Here is a 13,610-nt window from a genome sequence, read left to right on the forward strand (position 1 = left end):
TGTTCTAATCCTTATAACTTATCTCTTACTCTATGTCACTGGTGGTTCTCCTCTGATTGTGCCCCGACACGAAGTCTGAGGGGAAAGGACTAGGAGATGATTTTCATGACAATTTCAGCTTCTAGATCCAGATTTGTGATGTAAGCCTCTTTAGGTGAAACTGCCATTCTATATTTTTACGGGACAAGTTTTCAAATTTAGACAACTTTTGCACATGTTCTGTGTGGCTGATTTAAAGTCAAAAATTCAGGAGGAGAATGTTTCAGTAGAAAGTTACTTTAGGCACCTGCTTCCATATGACGTAGAAGGAGCTTTTATTTAGAATTAAATCTTCTGATCCAGACCACAGATGAAGCAACCGCAGGACTACCATTTCTTGTCTGGGGTCTGCAGGTGTGTATTTCAGCCTGGGTCCTGCAGCAGTGGGGCTCTCTCTTATTAAGCTCTGGGGTTTTTGTTCAGCTTTTCCTATTACTTCAAGCACTGTGAGTTCCCAGAGAGCGCAGAAGTACTTTGCAGAGTCTTCCAGCTGTAAGTCTGAAATCGTGAGGCTGATGGATTTACGTGATCTCTGTAAATTTACAGAGTAGCGGCCATACCTTGCATTCTGGCTAGAAGAACCCTGACCAATAAGGTAAATCATCTCTCCACTGGGAAGTTGTTTGTACCAAAACATGTTGTAACGGCTCTGAATTGTCTCATATCGACAGCTCAGTGTGACTACCTCCCCAACTTGACTGGAAATGTCTGGCTGGTCTTGAGTAACTCTCTGGGCTACACTGGATCCTGTGGGGAAATCAGAAAACAGAGATGGAGCAGTGAATAAAATAGTATAGGAATTAGACTAAAAAAAAAGCCAAGCTGAAATCATAAGATGCTTGCTTCTCTTTTAGAATACCTACCGGAGAAGATGAAGGCCAGGAACACCCACGGAAGACTGGAGAGCAGCATGAGGCATGGATTCCCCTGCACAAATGTGCCTAGTTCAGCCTCAAGCTGAGAGTTCAGTGTCTCTGTGTGCCTGGCAGCGCATATACATAGTGTCCGGTTCCTGTGTGACTCCTTCAAACAGGAAGTGGGGTTTGTCATGTTCATAGGTAACATGGTCTGTGCACAGACAGGAAAAAAAGTCTAGCTCACCACAAACCTTTCTTTGTCTATATTTTTTTTCACAAGTAATAAAATTAGGCTGAGCCTGAAAGGGGGCTTTGCAAAAGCAATTATTTTAAAGGTTTGAACTGAGTGGAACTAAAGAACAAACAAGTTGATTTTCACTTATAATTATTCCACAGAATAATGTTGCCATCCCATTTAATATAGGATTTTTGTTTGTTTGTTTGTTTTACATTTTTATTGGTGTTTGGTTAAAGCAAAATGAAATGTACTTTGACAGTTCAGTTCAGTTGCTCAGTCGTGTCTGACTCTTTGTGACCCCATGAACTGCAGCATGCCAGGCCTCCCTGTCCATCACCAACTCCAGGAGTCCACCCAAACCTATGTCCACTGAGTCGGTGATGCCATCCAACCATCTCATCCTCTGTTGTCCTCTTCTCCTGCACTCAATCTTTCTCAGCATTAGGGTCTTTTCAAATGACAGAGGAATGAATAAACTGTGTTACTTTTATGTACAGTTTTATTATTGTTGTTCTTTAGTCACTAAGCAGCGTCTGACTCTTTGGGATCCATGGACTCTATCCTGTTGGCTCGTCTTTCCATGGGATTTCCCAGGCAAGATACTGGAGTGGGGCACCATTTCCTTTTCCAGGGATCTTCCTGAGTCAGGAATCGAACCCACATGTCCTGCTTGGCAGGTGGATTCTTTACCACAGAGCCACTGGGGAAACCCCACAGTGAAATTGCTCAGCCATGAAAAAGAATGAAATAATGCTGTTTGTAACAAAATGAGCAGACCTAAAATGAGATTTAGTATAAGCAATGAACCCTTCTTATAATCTACTTATTTACTAGTCATTCATTTAGCCTGTACTTACATTTCTCCATCCAAAATCTAAATACTTTATTTAAAAACTCACAGACTTTTGGCCCTTTTGGTTGAAAGGCAGTCTTATCCAAAATTTTTAACGTATTTTTTTTTATAGGTTTTAGTGCTCTACTTGGTTTTTTCAATACATAAAATCATTTCGACATCAAATGATAAAATATCAGTTCTTCTTTCAGAGTCTATTCTCTTTTTTATGTTTGTATGAATTTATAACAAGAATAAAATAATTATTCTTCTGAAACTTGATATTGAGTCTTATTTATCAGACTTTAAGGGGATCTGGAAATTCAGTCCCATTCCTTGCACAAGTAGAATTGTACTTCTTAGATCATGTGTTTTAGAATTGTTCTCATGTTATTTTTTTCTGTCCCACTTGCCCAAAGTGTTTAGTCTCACTAGCTAGTTGCTTGTTATTTTTCTTTTTGTTAAGTAAAATTAAAATAAGCATGTCGGTTCTTTCTGTGCCATAATACTATAATGCACTCCAACAAAACTTGGTATCTACAGACTGTAAGCATACACTATACCTCTACAGCACAGAAGGTAATGACTGAAATTTTGTAAACTGTTACCTGTTCATTTGAATGTAGCTGTGAATTTTCCATTTGGTTACCATTTTAATGGATGCATTAATATAAAAGAACCAAAGGCAAACAAATAGTAGAAAAGAAAGTACAGACAAGGTCCCTAAAACGGTGCCAACTCCTTGCTTTTAAGTTGCTTGAGTGGTGTTGTTAATGACTGATGCATGGAGGAGAGTGCACGTTTAGTTGAGACATCGCCTCGGTCCATTTCACCTCTGAGTGCTGACAGGCAGCTGATGCCCTGGTTTGCATCACCAAACCTGCTTGTACTTAAGTAGAAGAGATCATGAATGTCCACAGCAACTGGGCGGCAGCATGATATTGTATTGTAGCATATATAATTATAGACATTATGTATATACCAGAAATTGGTATTGATAAAGTATTACTAAAATACAGATGATCTGATATATCAGCTTTATATACACTCTTTTTTATGCATAGCTCTGAAATTTTATCACAGGTATAGGATTTTGTACCACCACTAAAATCATGATGCAAAATTGTTCCATCTCTCTAGAATAAACCACTTTCACAGTGTCTCCACCCCTGTAACTCATGATAACTCCTAGCAACTACTGATCTTTTCATCTCTATATTTTGTCCTTTTGAGAATGCTGTATAAGTAAGTTCATACATTATGCATGCAATTGTAATAATATGGTGTGTAATCACATATCATGTAGTCTTCTGAGATACTTTTTTTCACTCAGCATTGAGATCCATCTAGACTGTTGTATGAATCAATAGTATGTTTTTTAAAAAATAAATTTATTTACTTTAATTGAAGGTTAATAACTTTACAATATTGTATTGGTTTTGCCATACATCAACATGAATCAGCCACAGGTATACATGTGTTCCCCATCCTGAGCCCCCTCTCTGCTCCCTCCACATACCATCCCTCTGGGTCGTCTCAGTGCACCAGCCCCAAGCATCCAGTATCATAGTATGTTTCTTTTAATCACTATAGACTGTCCCCAACTTGTGATAAATTGACTTAAGATTTTTCATGGTACGGTAGTGAGAAACCTATATATGCTCTCCCTAGAAACCATACTTTGTATTTTTAATTTTTATCTTTTCCCATGCTAGCAACATGCTGTATGACATTCTCTAGTGATGCTGGGCAGCAATAGCAAACTGAGCTGTCAGTCAACCCTGGGATCATGAGGGTAAACAACTGACCCACTTACAACCATTCTGTACCCATACAGCCATTCTGTTTTTCACTTTCAGTACAACACCTTTAAGATTAAGCCAGGCAAAACTCTGATGCACAGTAGGTTAAGTATATTATATGCCTTTTCCACTTACCACATTTTCAACTTAAAATGGTTTGTTTAGACTTAACCTTACAGCAAGTTGAGATAGATCTATAAATAATATTGTACTGAATGGGTGTACTACAGCATATTTATCTATTCACACAGTGAAGAACATTTGGCTGGGTTCCAGTTTTGTGTAGCATAAGTTTTTCATTATTCCATTATAAATGCCCATAAAGGAGTGTGATTGCTGAATTGTAAGGTGAGTGAATATTTAAGTTTATGTGGAACTGCTAAGCTGTCTTCCAGAATGACTGTTCCATTTATCCACCAGCAATGTATGAGTGATCCAATTTCTCTACATTATTGCCAGAACTTGGTATCATCATTATTTTTCATTTTAGCCATTAAGAAAGATGTGGAGTGGTATTTCATTGTGGTTTTAATTTGCATTTCCCTGATGGTTAATGATGTTGAACATCTGATTACATGCTTATTTCCCTAGCACATAGCTCTTCCACAAAATGTCTGGGTGAACCGTTTTCCAGTTGGACTACTTATTTTCTTCCTGCTGAGTTTAGACAGTCATTGTATTCCAAATACCATCCTTTGATGAAAATACATTGTGAAAATATTTCCTGCCATTTTGTGGTTTGTCTTTTTCATTCTCTTAATAGTATCTTTCACAGAACAAGCATTTTTACTCTTGATGAAATATTTTATTTTTTACTGACTGTGCTTTGATGTCATGACAAAAATCATTTTGTCCAACACTTGGTCCTGAAGATTTTTTTTTTCAAAAAGATTTATAGTTTTAGATTTTACACTTGGACGTATGGTCCATTTTGTGATTGTCCTCAAATTTTTGTATAAGGTGTGGTATTTAGGCCAAGATTCAGTTATTTGCCTAGGAATATCCAATTGTCCCTAAATCATTTGCTCATAAGACTATCATTTCTCCATTGAATAGTCATTGCACCTTTGCCAAAAAATCAGATTTCCCCACTTTGTCATATCCCCACTTGGGATGAACAGTAGCATTATCCTGTTAATTTTTTTTTTATTATGTCTTTTTATTGAACTTTTTATCTTGTATTGGAGTATAACCAATTAGCAACATTGTGATAGTTTCAGGTGGACAGCAGAGGGACTCTATCCTTTTAACACTGCAGCATCTATTGTTTACTTTTTCATTCTTTATATTTCTAATTTGTGTTTTCTCTTTTTTCACCATGATAATTCTACCTAGGAATATAGTTTATTAATCATTTTAGCAAAATTAACTTTGTGTCTCATGGTTATTTCTATTATTTTATTTCTGTTTTACCAATTTGACATTTTTATTATTTTCTTATTTCAGTTTATATTAGTTGTAATTTGTTCTTCTTTTTCTATCTGTTTTGCTAAAAGCTTAGATAATTGTTTTGCAGCCTTTTTCTTTAGTAGTATAGGTATTTAAAGAGAAATTCCTCCTATGTATATTAGCTGTATCTCATAACATTTATATGTATATGTTCTCACTATATTTTCTTTCACAATATTTTCTAATAGCCAAGTAATTATTTCTTTAGCCTATGGGTTATTCTAAATTTTAATGCCTCAATTTCAAATATTTGGGGATTTCTAAAGATATCATTTTGCTATTGATTTTCTAAGTCAATTCCACTTTTGAGCAAAGAATAAATTCTATATAATTTCAATTTTCTTAAATATATTAAAACTTTTTATGCATACACTGATGTGTGTGTGTGTCTGTGAGTATATTTCTGCACAGAAGTAGGTGGCTGAGTCCCCAGGCTAGGAAGTTGTGATGTGCAGTGAAGGCTGTTTGACACTCTTATTGAGGGGAACTGTGAGTCTTCCTTTTTATTCACAACCAAACATATGGTTATCAAGAGTGCAGTGCCTTAACCAGGGTGTTGCTGATACCCTTCATTTAATATTCCTTGCGTGCTCAGTCATATCCAGCTCTTTGTGACCCTATGGAATATAGCCCACCAGGCGCCTCTGTCTATGGGATTCTCCAGGCAAGAATACTGGAGTGGGTTGCCATTTCTTTCTCCAGGGGATCTTCCCAACCCAGGGATCAAACTGGGGTCTCCCGCATTGTAGGCAGACCCTTTACTGTCTGAGCCACCAGGGAAGTCCATGGGAAGTAGTCAAATGCACTCTTCTCATAAGTACAGTTCAGAATGGAAATCTCTCTTTCCTGGACTGTCAGTGATTGAGGGCTCTGTTTGAGATTAAGAGCAAAGACAAGAGTCTATTTTTGCATGGGTGTGGTTGTGAAGAGAATGCTGCTCCCATCTCTAAATTCAAAATGTTTTAGATGAGGGAGACTGAGGAGCAACCACAAGAGAGAGAAATATATTATATGGGTCAGTTTTTAGTTAAGGCCATGGAGAAGGGATTCTCACAGAGGCTATTGCTTCCTTAACTAAAATGGAGTGCAAAGATAATCATTCCAAAGCTCCTTTATAAATGTTCCTCTCTCTTCCATTTCACCAGACTTTGAAGTCCAAAGACAAGATGAACTTCCTCATCTATTATTACGGCAAACAGGAACCAAGCACCAGATTCTGGGATAATGTTAATGATAAAGATGTTGGCTAATAAATCTCATTGACTGCATAGCATGCCACAGTGTTTCAGGAGCCCTTTAACATCTAAGGATATGGCAGGTACTGTTCACTGTCTACAAGTAGATTTACTTCTTCATCCTTACCAGAATCCTAATATTCTGTTTGTTAACAATGTTCCTAGAGAAAAATGCATAACTTCCCCAGACTTTTATAGCTTGGGATCAGCTTGAACTCTGTTGTAATCAATAAGATGTAAGCATCTTGAGGGATTTATCACCCTTTCCTATTCACTAGAGTTTTCTACTTTTCCTAATAATGCCAAATGTCAAAGTGTTGGTACCTCGATACTACATGCGTTGCCTATGTACAAAGTCACTTCAGTCATGTCTGACTCTTTCTGACCCTATGTACTGTAGCCCTCCAGTTCCTCTGTCCATGGGATTCTCCAGGCAAGAATACTGGAGTGGGTTGTCATGCCCTTCTCCAGGGGATCTTCCTGACCCAGGGATTGAACCGGAGGTTCCTGAGGTTCCTGTTGCAGTTGGATTCTTTACCACTGAGCCACCAGGGAAGTCCTGATACCAAAGGTCAAATCACACATTTGTACCTCAGATAGATGAAAAAGACAAATGACACATTTCTCATCTGTGATCTATTAATAGAAAATCAATGCTTACACATGGTCAGAAGTCATGCTTCTTTCACAAGTATGTTCTTACCTAAATATTTCAGTAACAGAAAGGAAAACTATAATGAAAGCACCTGAAATTTTAGTTTTAGTTTGTCACCTTATGACTAATAATTAATAAGAGATCATCATGTATCATTTTAGTTTTCATTGGAGTTTTATATTCATATATGAAAATGTAATATAAGGGTATAGCATGGTAAATTTTCACATAAGCAACATCCTTATAACCAGCACTCAGATCAAGAAACAGCATTACCAGCCCTTCAGAGCTCCCTTTATGATACTGGCCCATTTATAACAGTATTCTGATTTTATGTCAGCTTATGCACCTTATGGGAATGACATGTTTATTGACCATTTGACCATCTTCTATTGTCAAATGCCTACTACAGACTTTTGTCTTTTCTATCAATTTGTTTGTTTTCTTGTTGATTTGAAGGAGATATTTTGAAATCAAAATGAGTCCTTTGATAGTATGATAATATATTTATAGCTAATATTTGCTAATATAATATTTTTATAATTAATAATATTAACTTTGGTAACATAATGCTGTAAATATATTCACTAGTTACCCTTTAATAGATTTTCTAGCTATCGTTCAAACTCTTGAATACTTTTAACGGCAATTTTAATATACATCAGTTTTTTAATGAAGGGTAGTTGGTTTACAATGTTGTGCCCATCTCTGCAATACAGAAAGTGACACAAAAAATGAATGTATATATGAATATAGACTAGTTTTGATGCTTAGCCATGTTTGTGTCTTGTTTAAGAAATGTGTACCTAGCACAAAGTAATGAAAAAGTTTTGTATTTTTTCCATTAACTTCATACGTTATTCTTATACTCAGATCTGCACTCTGACTGCTATTTATATAAGATCTGAAGACCATAATATACTTTTCCATAGGAAAAATGATGAAATGTCACTTATTGAAATGAAAATCATTTATCCTTGGTGCATAAAGGCAAATGTTTTCCAATTCTTAGTGTAATACAATTTCAGTATTAATTTTACCACAAAATTTTACTGTGTCACCCTCTCCATCTGCTTATATCATTCTCCTTTATTTCAGTTTTTCTTCTGTTTTTAGAATTTTTTTAAACGTTTTGTAGTTATCACATATTTATTACTTGGATGATGCAGTTTTCTAAACTTTCGTTCTAATTACTAAAATGAATTATTTTCAGAAGTTTTCTCCTCCTCTTTGTGCTCAGGATGCTTTCTTTCCATGTGCTGAATTGTGTGTACACTTGTTATTAGTTAATCTGAGAATCGCTTAGTATGTTGCCTGTTTTATGCAATTCTAGTGTAACAAATGAATTAGATATTCTTCTTACTTTAGATTCAGTTCCTCAGATGTGCAAACAGGTAAAATTTGCAAAACGTTAGAATCCTCAGTGTGCACTGCTAACAGTCTCTTCCTGATTCAATTTATTAATGTATTAGTTGTAGGGAAAAACAGTTAAAAGACACAGTGTGCGAATGGAGCTTCACGTTCCTAACTCCTGTTATTTTTCTCGTGAGATCATCTGCTCATGGTGAATCTCTGTTGGTAGAATTAGTGATGGAACTAATGACAGTTCTATTAAACAGCACTCATTATTTCTGCAATTTCTAAAGATTTGGCAGAAGGTTTTAAAGCAGGACACATTTGGTATAAGGATAGCACATTATTTTTTTTTATTGGTAAGGATTATTTCTGAATGAAGATGAAAAAACAGGAATAAGAAAAGGCTTTTTAAAATCTGTTCACCACGTTTGGGTTGGCAAGCACTGAGTTTCCAATGGCCATGGGTTGCTGAAATACCATATGGACTTTTAACACCTTTCTTGGCTTATAGTTCTGGAAGATGGCATGAATGAGAATACCAGTTGATATCCAAATAACTATTTTTTGTATCCATTTTTCTAAAATTAGGAGAATTCCCTGCTTCACTGGGGGAATGAGTTAAGCGCAATGTAAATCTTTCAAAATATCTGGTGCCAACCACTTTATGAGAATGTATTGGGAATTTTAATGGAAGAATTTTGTGTTGGAATAAACTAAAGTTTCACAGGAAGACCTTAACAAAGTACTTTGGGACCTATTTCACTAACAATGATAAGAAAGAGGAGTAAAGAGAAGAAAGAAGGAAAAGAGAGAGGGAGGGTGGAAGGAAAAGAAAGGGAAATAGAAGGATAGGATTAATGAGTTTATGAATGAATAAGTATTTTCAAATATACCCCTGTCTTCATTGTGAAATCCGTGTGATATTGACTCTCACTTCTATTTTTAAAAAGATATAACTCACCCTTTCAATATTTTATTGCCTCCCTAGCAATGAGCGCCAAAGAATTGATGCTTTTGAACTATGGAGTTGGAGAAGACTCTTGAGAGTCCCTTGGACTGCAAGGAGATCCAACCAGTCCATCCTAAAGGAGATTAGTCCTGGGTGTTCATTGGTAGGACTAATTTTGAAGCTGAAACTCCAAAGCTTTGGCCACCTGATGCAAAGAGCTGACTCATTTGAGAAGACCCTGATGCTGGGAAACATTGAGTGCAGGAAGAGAAGGGGACAACAGAGGATGAGATGGTTGGATGGCATCACCGACTCAATGGACATGGGTTTGGGTGGACTCCAGGAGTTGGTGATGGACAGGGAGGCTTGGCATGCTGCACTTCATGGGGTCGCAAAGAGTCAGACATGACTGAGTGACTGAACTGAACTGAACTGAACTGAACTAGCATTATTATGCTAGCATTATAGTAACTAGCATTATTAGTAACATCAGTCATAAATATTTCTTTACTCAATAAATATTTATTGAACACTATTTGTTGGGTACTATGCTGATTACTGAGAATACTTTAATAAACAAAAGGAATGAAAAGATATGTTTCAGGAAAAGTGAAGTAAGGAAACAAAAAGTGAGCTCAAAGTCCATGAAGAGGAGGAAATGAGTGAAAAAAATGACTGGAGGGATATGCTGATATTAGGAAAATGCTACAGCACCTCTCATTATACTTTCCAAGATTGAGTACAAGTATCTGTTCCTTCATCTCTGACTCACAAATCAAAGCAATTTGCAAAAGACAAACACAGCAATATATGTTTAGGTACACGTCCTATGCAGCAGGACAGATTTCTCAGTCTTTTTGATGATCCAAGAATATTATGGTAGTGATGCCGTTCACATCAAGGCCAGAATGCCTCCCTATTACTTTCTCTGTCTTGTGCTCTAATTTCCTCTATATTTTTTCTCTTGGGGAAAATGTGTGGCTAATAAGGAGCTAAGGATGTTTCAAAATCCCACTACAATCAGTAAAAAATATTTCTACTGCTGTTTGGATATTTAAAGGACTAGCATGTCTCTTTACAGAATTAAGGATCATTGCTTTTCTTGAGTCACAACATATGCTTTTTATTCTAACACTTGACATTTTGCCCTAAAATGTATATCACCGTCAGCTATGGGAATTGTGATTCATTACACTGACTTTCCAGTTGACTCATTACTTCAGGGCTTTCTTCTTACTGTTGCTTTCAGTAAGGCCAGATTGAACTACACATGCTGAGATTTTGGAGCTTGACATTAGCAGATTTAAAAATAAATATAACAGTCAGTCTAAGACATATTAAGACAAAGATAGGCAACTTTCAAAATCTTTTTGAGGCTTAGCTTTCTAAGAGGTAACATAGATCTCAGAATAACTCCCTAAATGGTAATGAGTATTAAAAGATACATTTAGGGCTTTCTAAAAGACACTGATTTTAAAGCTAAAAAGAAATAAATTTTTGATAGATTTGACAGTGTAACAAATAAAGACAACATCATTTAAAAAAATAAAGATAGTATGTTAGAATAAAACATACAAGTAAATATGAAAGTCAAAATATCGTGTAAGATATCAAAATAATTCTAGCAAACAAAAATAAAGTTATCTTAATGGAAAAAAATGGTCAAAAGATAGGAACAAGCGTATGAACAAGGTTGAATGACACAGTGCCGATATACAGAGAAAAAGTTGCTCGAAAGCACTAGGGATCAGTAAAATGTCTATAGAGAAAGTACATTTGGATTGTTAAAATGAAAAAGGCTGGTAATTCTCAGTTTTTAGAGGGTGCAAAGTACACCTTCTCACTCCCTGTTGGTTGAAGTATAATTGTTTATACCGTTTGAATGGAAAGTTGTCACTTTATCAAAAAAATTTTAAATGCACCTTGTTTTGAAAATAGCCATTCCAGTTCAGAAATTTCATTACAATAGACATGTCCCCATATATACAAAAGTCAATCTACAAAGTTGTATAAAGACAACACTCTTTAAGATAGCACAGTAATAGAAACAAATACTTATTAAGGTAAACATAATTAATAATAGAACATTTCAGAGTACTACGCTAGCGTTATAAAGAATGAATTGGACCACTTCCCAGGTGGCACAGTGGTAAAGAATCCTCCTACAATGCAGGAGACAATGGAGACCAGATTTGATCCCTGGATCGGGAAGATCTTCTGGAGGAAATGGCAACCCACTCCAGTATTCTTCCCTGGAAAATCCCAAGGACAGAGAAGCCTGGCAGGCTACAGTTCTTGAGGTCTCAAAGAGTCGGACATGAAAGAAAACTTTGGAACAGGAGAATTATTTGTATTTTTCTCACTTTTAGGTTAAGACTAACACACTGGAACCAACATTTTATTGACATGAGAAAGAACTATGAAGAATTGCTAAGGTTTCTCACTTTATTTCTATGTTGCAATTAGGATTCTTAGTAGTCCCATAATTCCAAAAATTCTCAGCCACATCAACCAATGATGCACTTCTTCCTTGTCTTTTTCTTCTTTTCTTTATCCATCTTCCTCCCTTCTCCTTCCCTTCATTTTCCTCATCTTTTACTGCTCTCTGACTCGCCTTCTAGATGACTCTAGGTTTGCTCTCGTGACTGCTCTCCCTGCTGTGTCCCCCCTTCTTGAAACAAGAGAGATACTGCACAGATGCAGCCCCGTCTGTCCCAGTGTGCCTCTCTCACGATGCAGTAGTACACAGCGGTGTCTCTCAGGGTGACCTGGGGCAGGGCCAAGGTGCTGGACTTTCTGTCTGGAGCTATGTGCAGAGAGGCCATGCTGCTGTTCACTGTGCCTCGTAAGCCATGAATGACATACTGTGGACTCTGATTGGGATTGTGCCGATACCAATGTATATACTCATTTCCACTAATGGTAGAGTGGTTACAAGGCAGAGTTACATCTTCTTCAGCACAATCCATAGAGCTGGGCTGGGTGGTCTTAGCATCAATCACAGTTCCTGGTGGGTTAAGAAATCAAATTAGTTCCAGAGCACAAATAAGCGTAATTCTATGGATCAAGGGCATAACCCTCTGATAACTGTCTGGCCCTACCCCCTACTCCTGTGCTTCTGTTTTTTGTCCTGGAAAAATATTATTGGTGTTCAATATTGGACTGCAAGAAGATCAAACCAGTTATCCCAAAGGAAATGAAGCTTAAATGTTCATTGGAAGGACTGATGCTGAAACTGGAGCTCTAATCATTTGTACACCTGATGAGAAGAGCTGACTCATTGAAAAATACCCTGATGCTGGGAAAAATTGAAGACAAAAAGAGAAGGGGGTGGTGGAGGATGAGGTGGTTAAACAGTGTCACTGTCCCAATGGACATGAATTTGAGCATATTCCAGGAGATAATAGAGGACAGAGGAGCCTGGCACACTGCCGTCCATTTGGTTGTAAGTTGGATACAACTTAGTGACTGAAAAACAACAAAACTATGGAGACCAAAGATTCGTGGCAAGAATCAGAGATCCCTAGGCTTTGTTCCATGGGTCCTTGGCTCACTAAACCCAGAGATTTCCTACAACCTGCTTACTGCTAAGGACTCTTCTGGAATCATAGCCATGGTTTAACCTGTCATGTAGAAGTTTGTGTTCCCTAGCAAATCCATAGATCAGTTCTCAATTCCATCACTATAATGCTGAATAAAGCACATGGAGAGGAGTAGAGAGCAAATAACTTTGTGGCCCTTTGCCCTCAAAGGCATCCCTTGTAGACACAGAACACTTACCCAAGGTCAGAAACACTGTTACTCCAGTCACCAGCCTCATACTTCAGGGACAAACCAGGATCGTGGGCTCAGAGCTCAGGCTTGGGTCTGATCCTTGGCTTAAGGAGGTTCTAGAGAACAGAGGCAACAGCTGTTAGTAAAGACTTACAACGAGTGCAGATACCACTGTGTTGTTGCCAGGATCTTCTCAGCCAATGATCAAGCATTTTCTTATCTAGGTCTTCCTCCCGTGTTTTAGTCATGTCCCCAAAAGATGGTGAAACCTCCCCAGCTCACAGTGCAATCATCTCTGAAGTTTAATGTCTGCCTCGGGAAAAGGAATACCAATCACCAAGATGTGTCTATGCACAACCATTGGTCTATTATGTTTCTTAAGAAATTGGCTGATGCTCCATGAAGCTTGCAGAGCATAATATTT

At 37.2% G+C, this 13,610-nt stretch overlaps 2 gene segments (V, D, J or C); both read right to left on the bottom strand.

The window, feature by feature from the left end:
- Positions 1–262: 262 nt before the first annotated feature.
- Positions 263–951, bottom strand: LOC128054279 (T cell receptor delta variable 1-like). The segment is given in 2 exon segments: positions 263–786; positions 903–951. Coding segments are annotated over 2 exon segments (573 nt in total).
- An 11,088-nt stretch (positions 952–12,039) lies between these two features.
- On the bottom strand, positions 12,040–13,232 carry LOC128054280 (T cell receptor alpha variable 26-1-like). The segment is given in 2 exon segments: positions 12,040–12,419; positions 13,193–13,232. Coding segments are annotated over 2 exon segments (420 nt in total).
- Between the last annotated feature and the right edge of the window lie 378 nt (positions 13,233–13,610).

This window comes from Budorcas taxicolor, chromosome 10, assembly GCF_023091745.1.
Source record: "Budorcas taxicolor isolate Tak-1 chromosome 10, Takin1.1, whole genome shotgun sequence".
Taxonomy (NCBI): Eukaryota; Metazoa; Chordata; class Mammalia; order Artiodactyla; family Bovidae; genus Budorcas; species Budorcas taxicolor.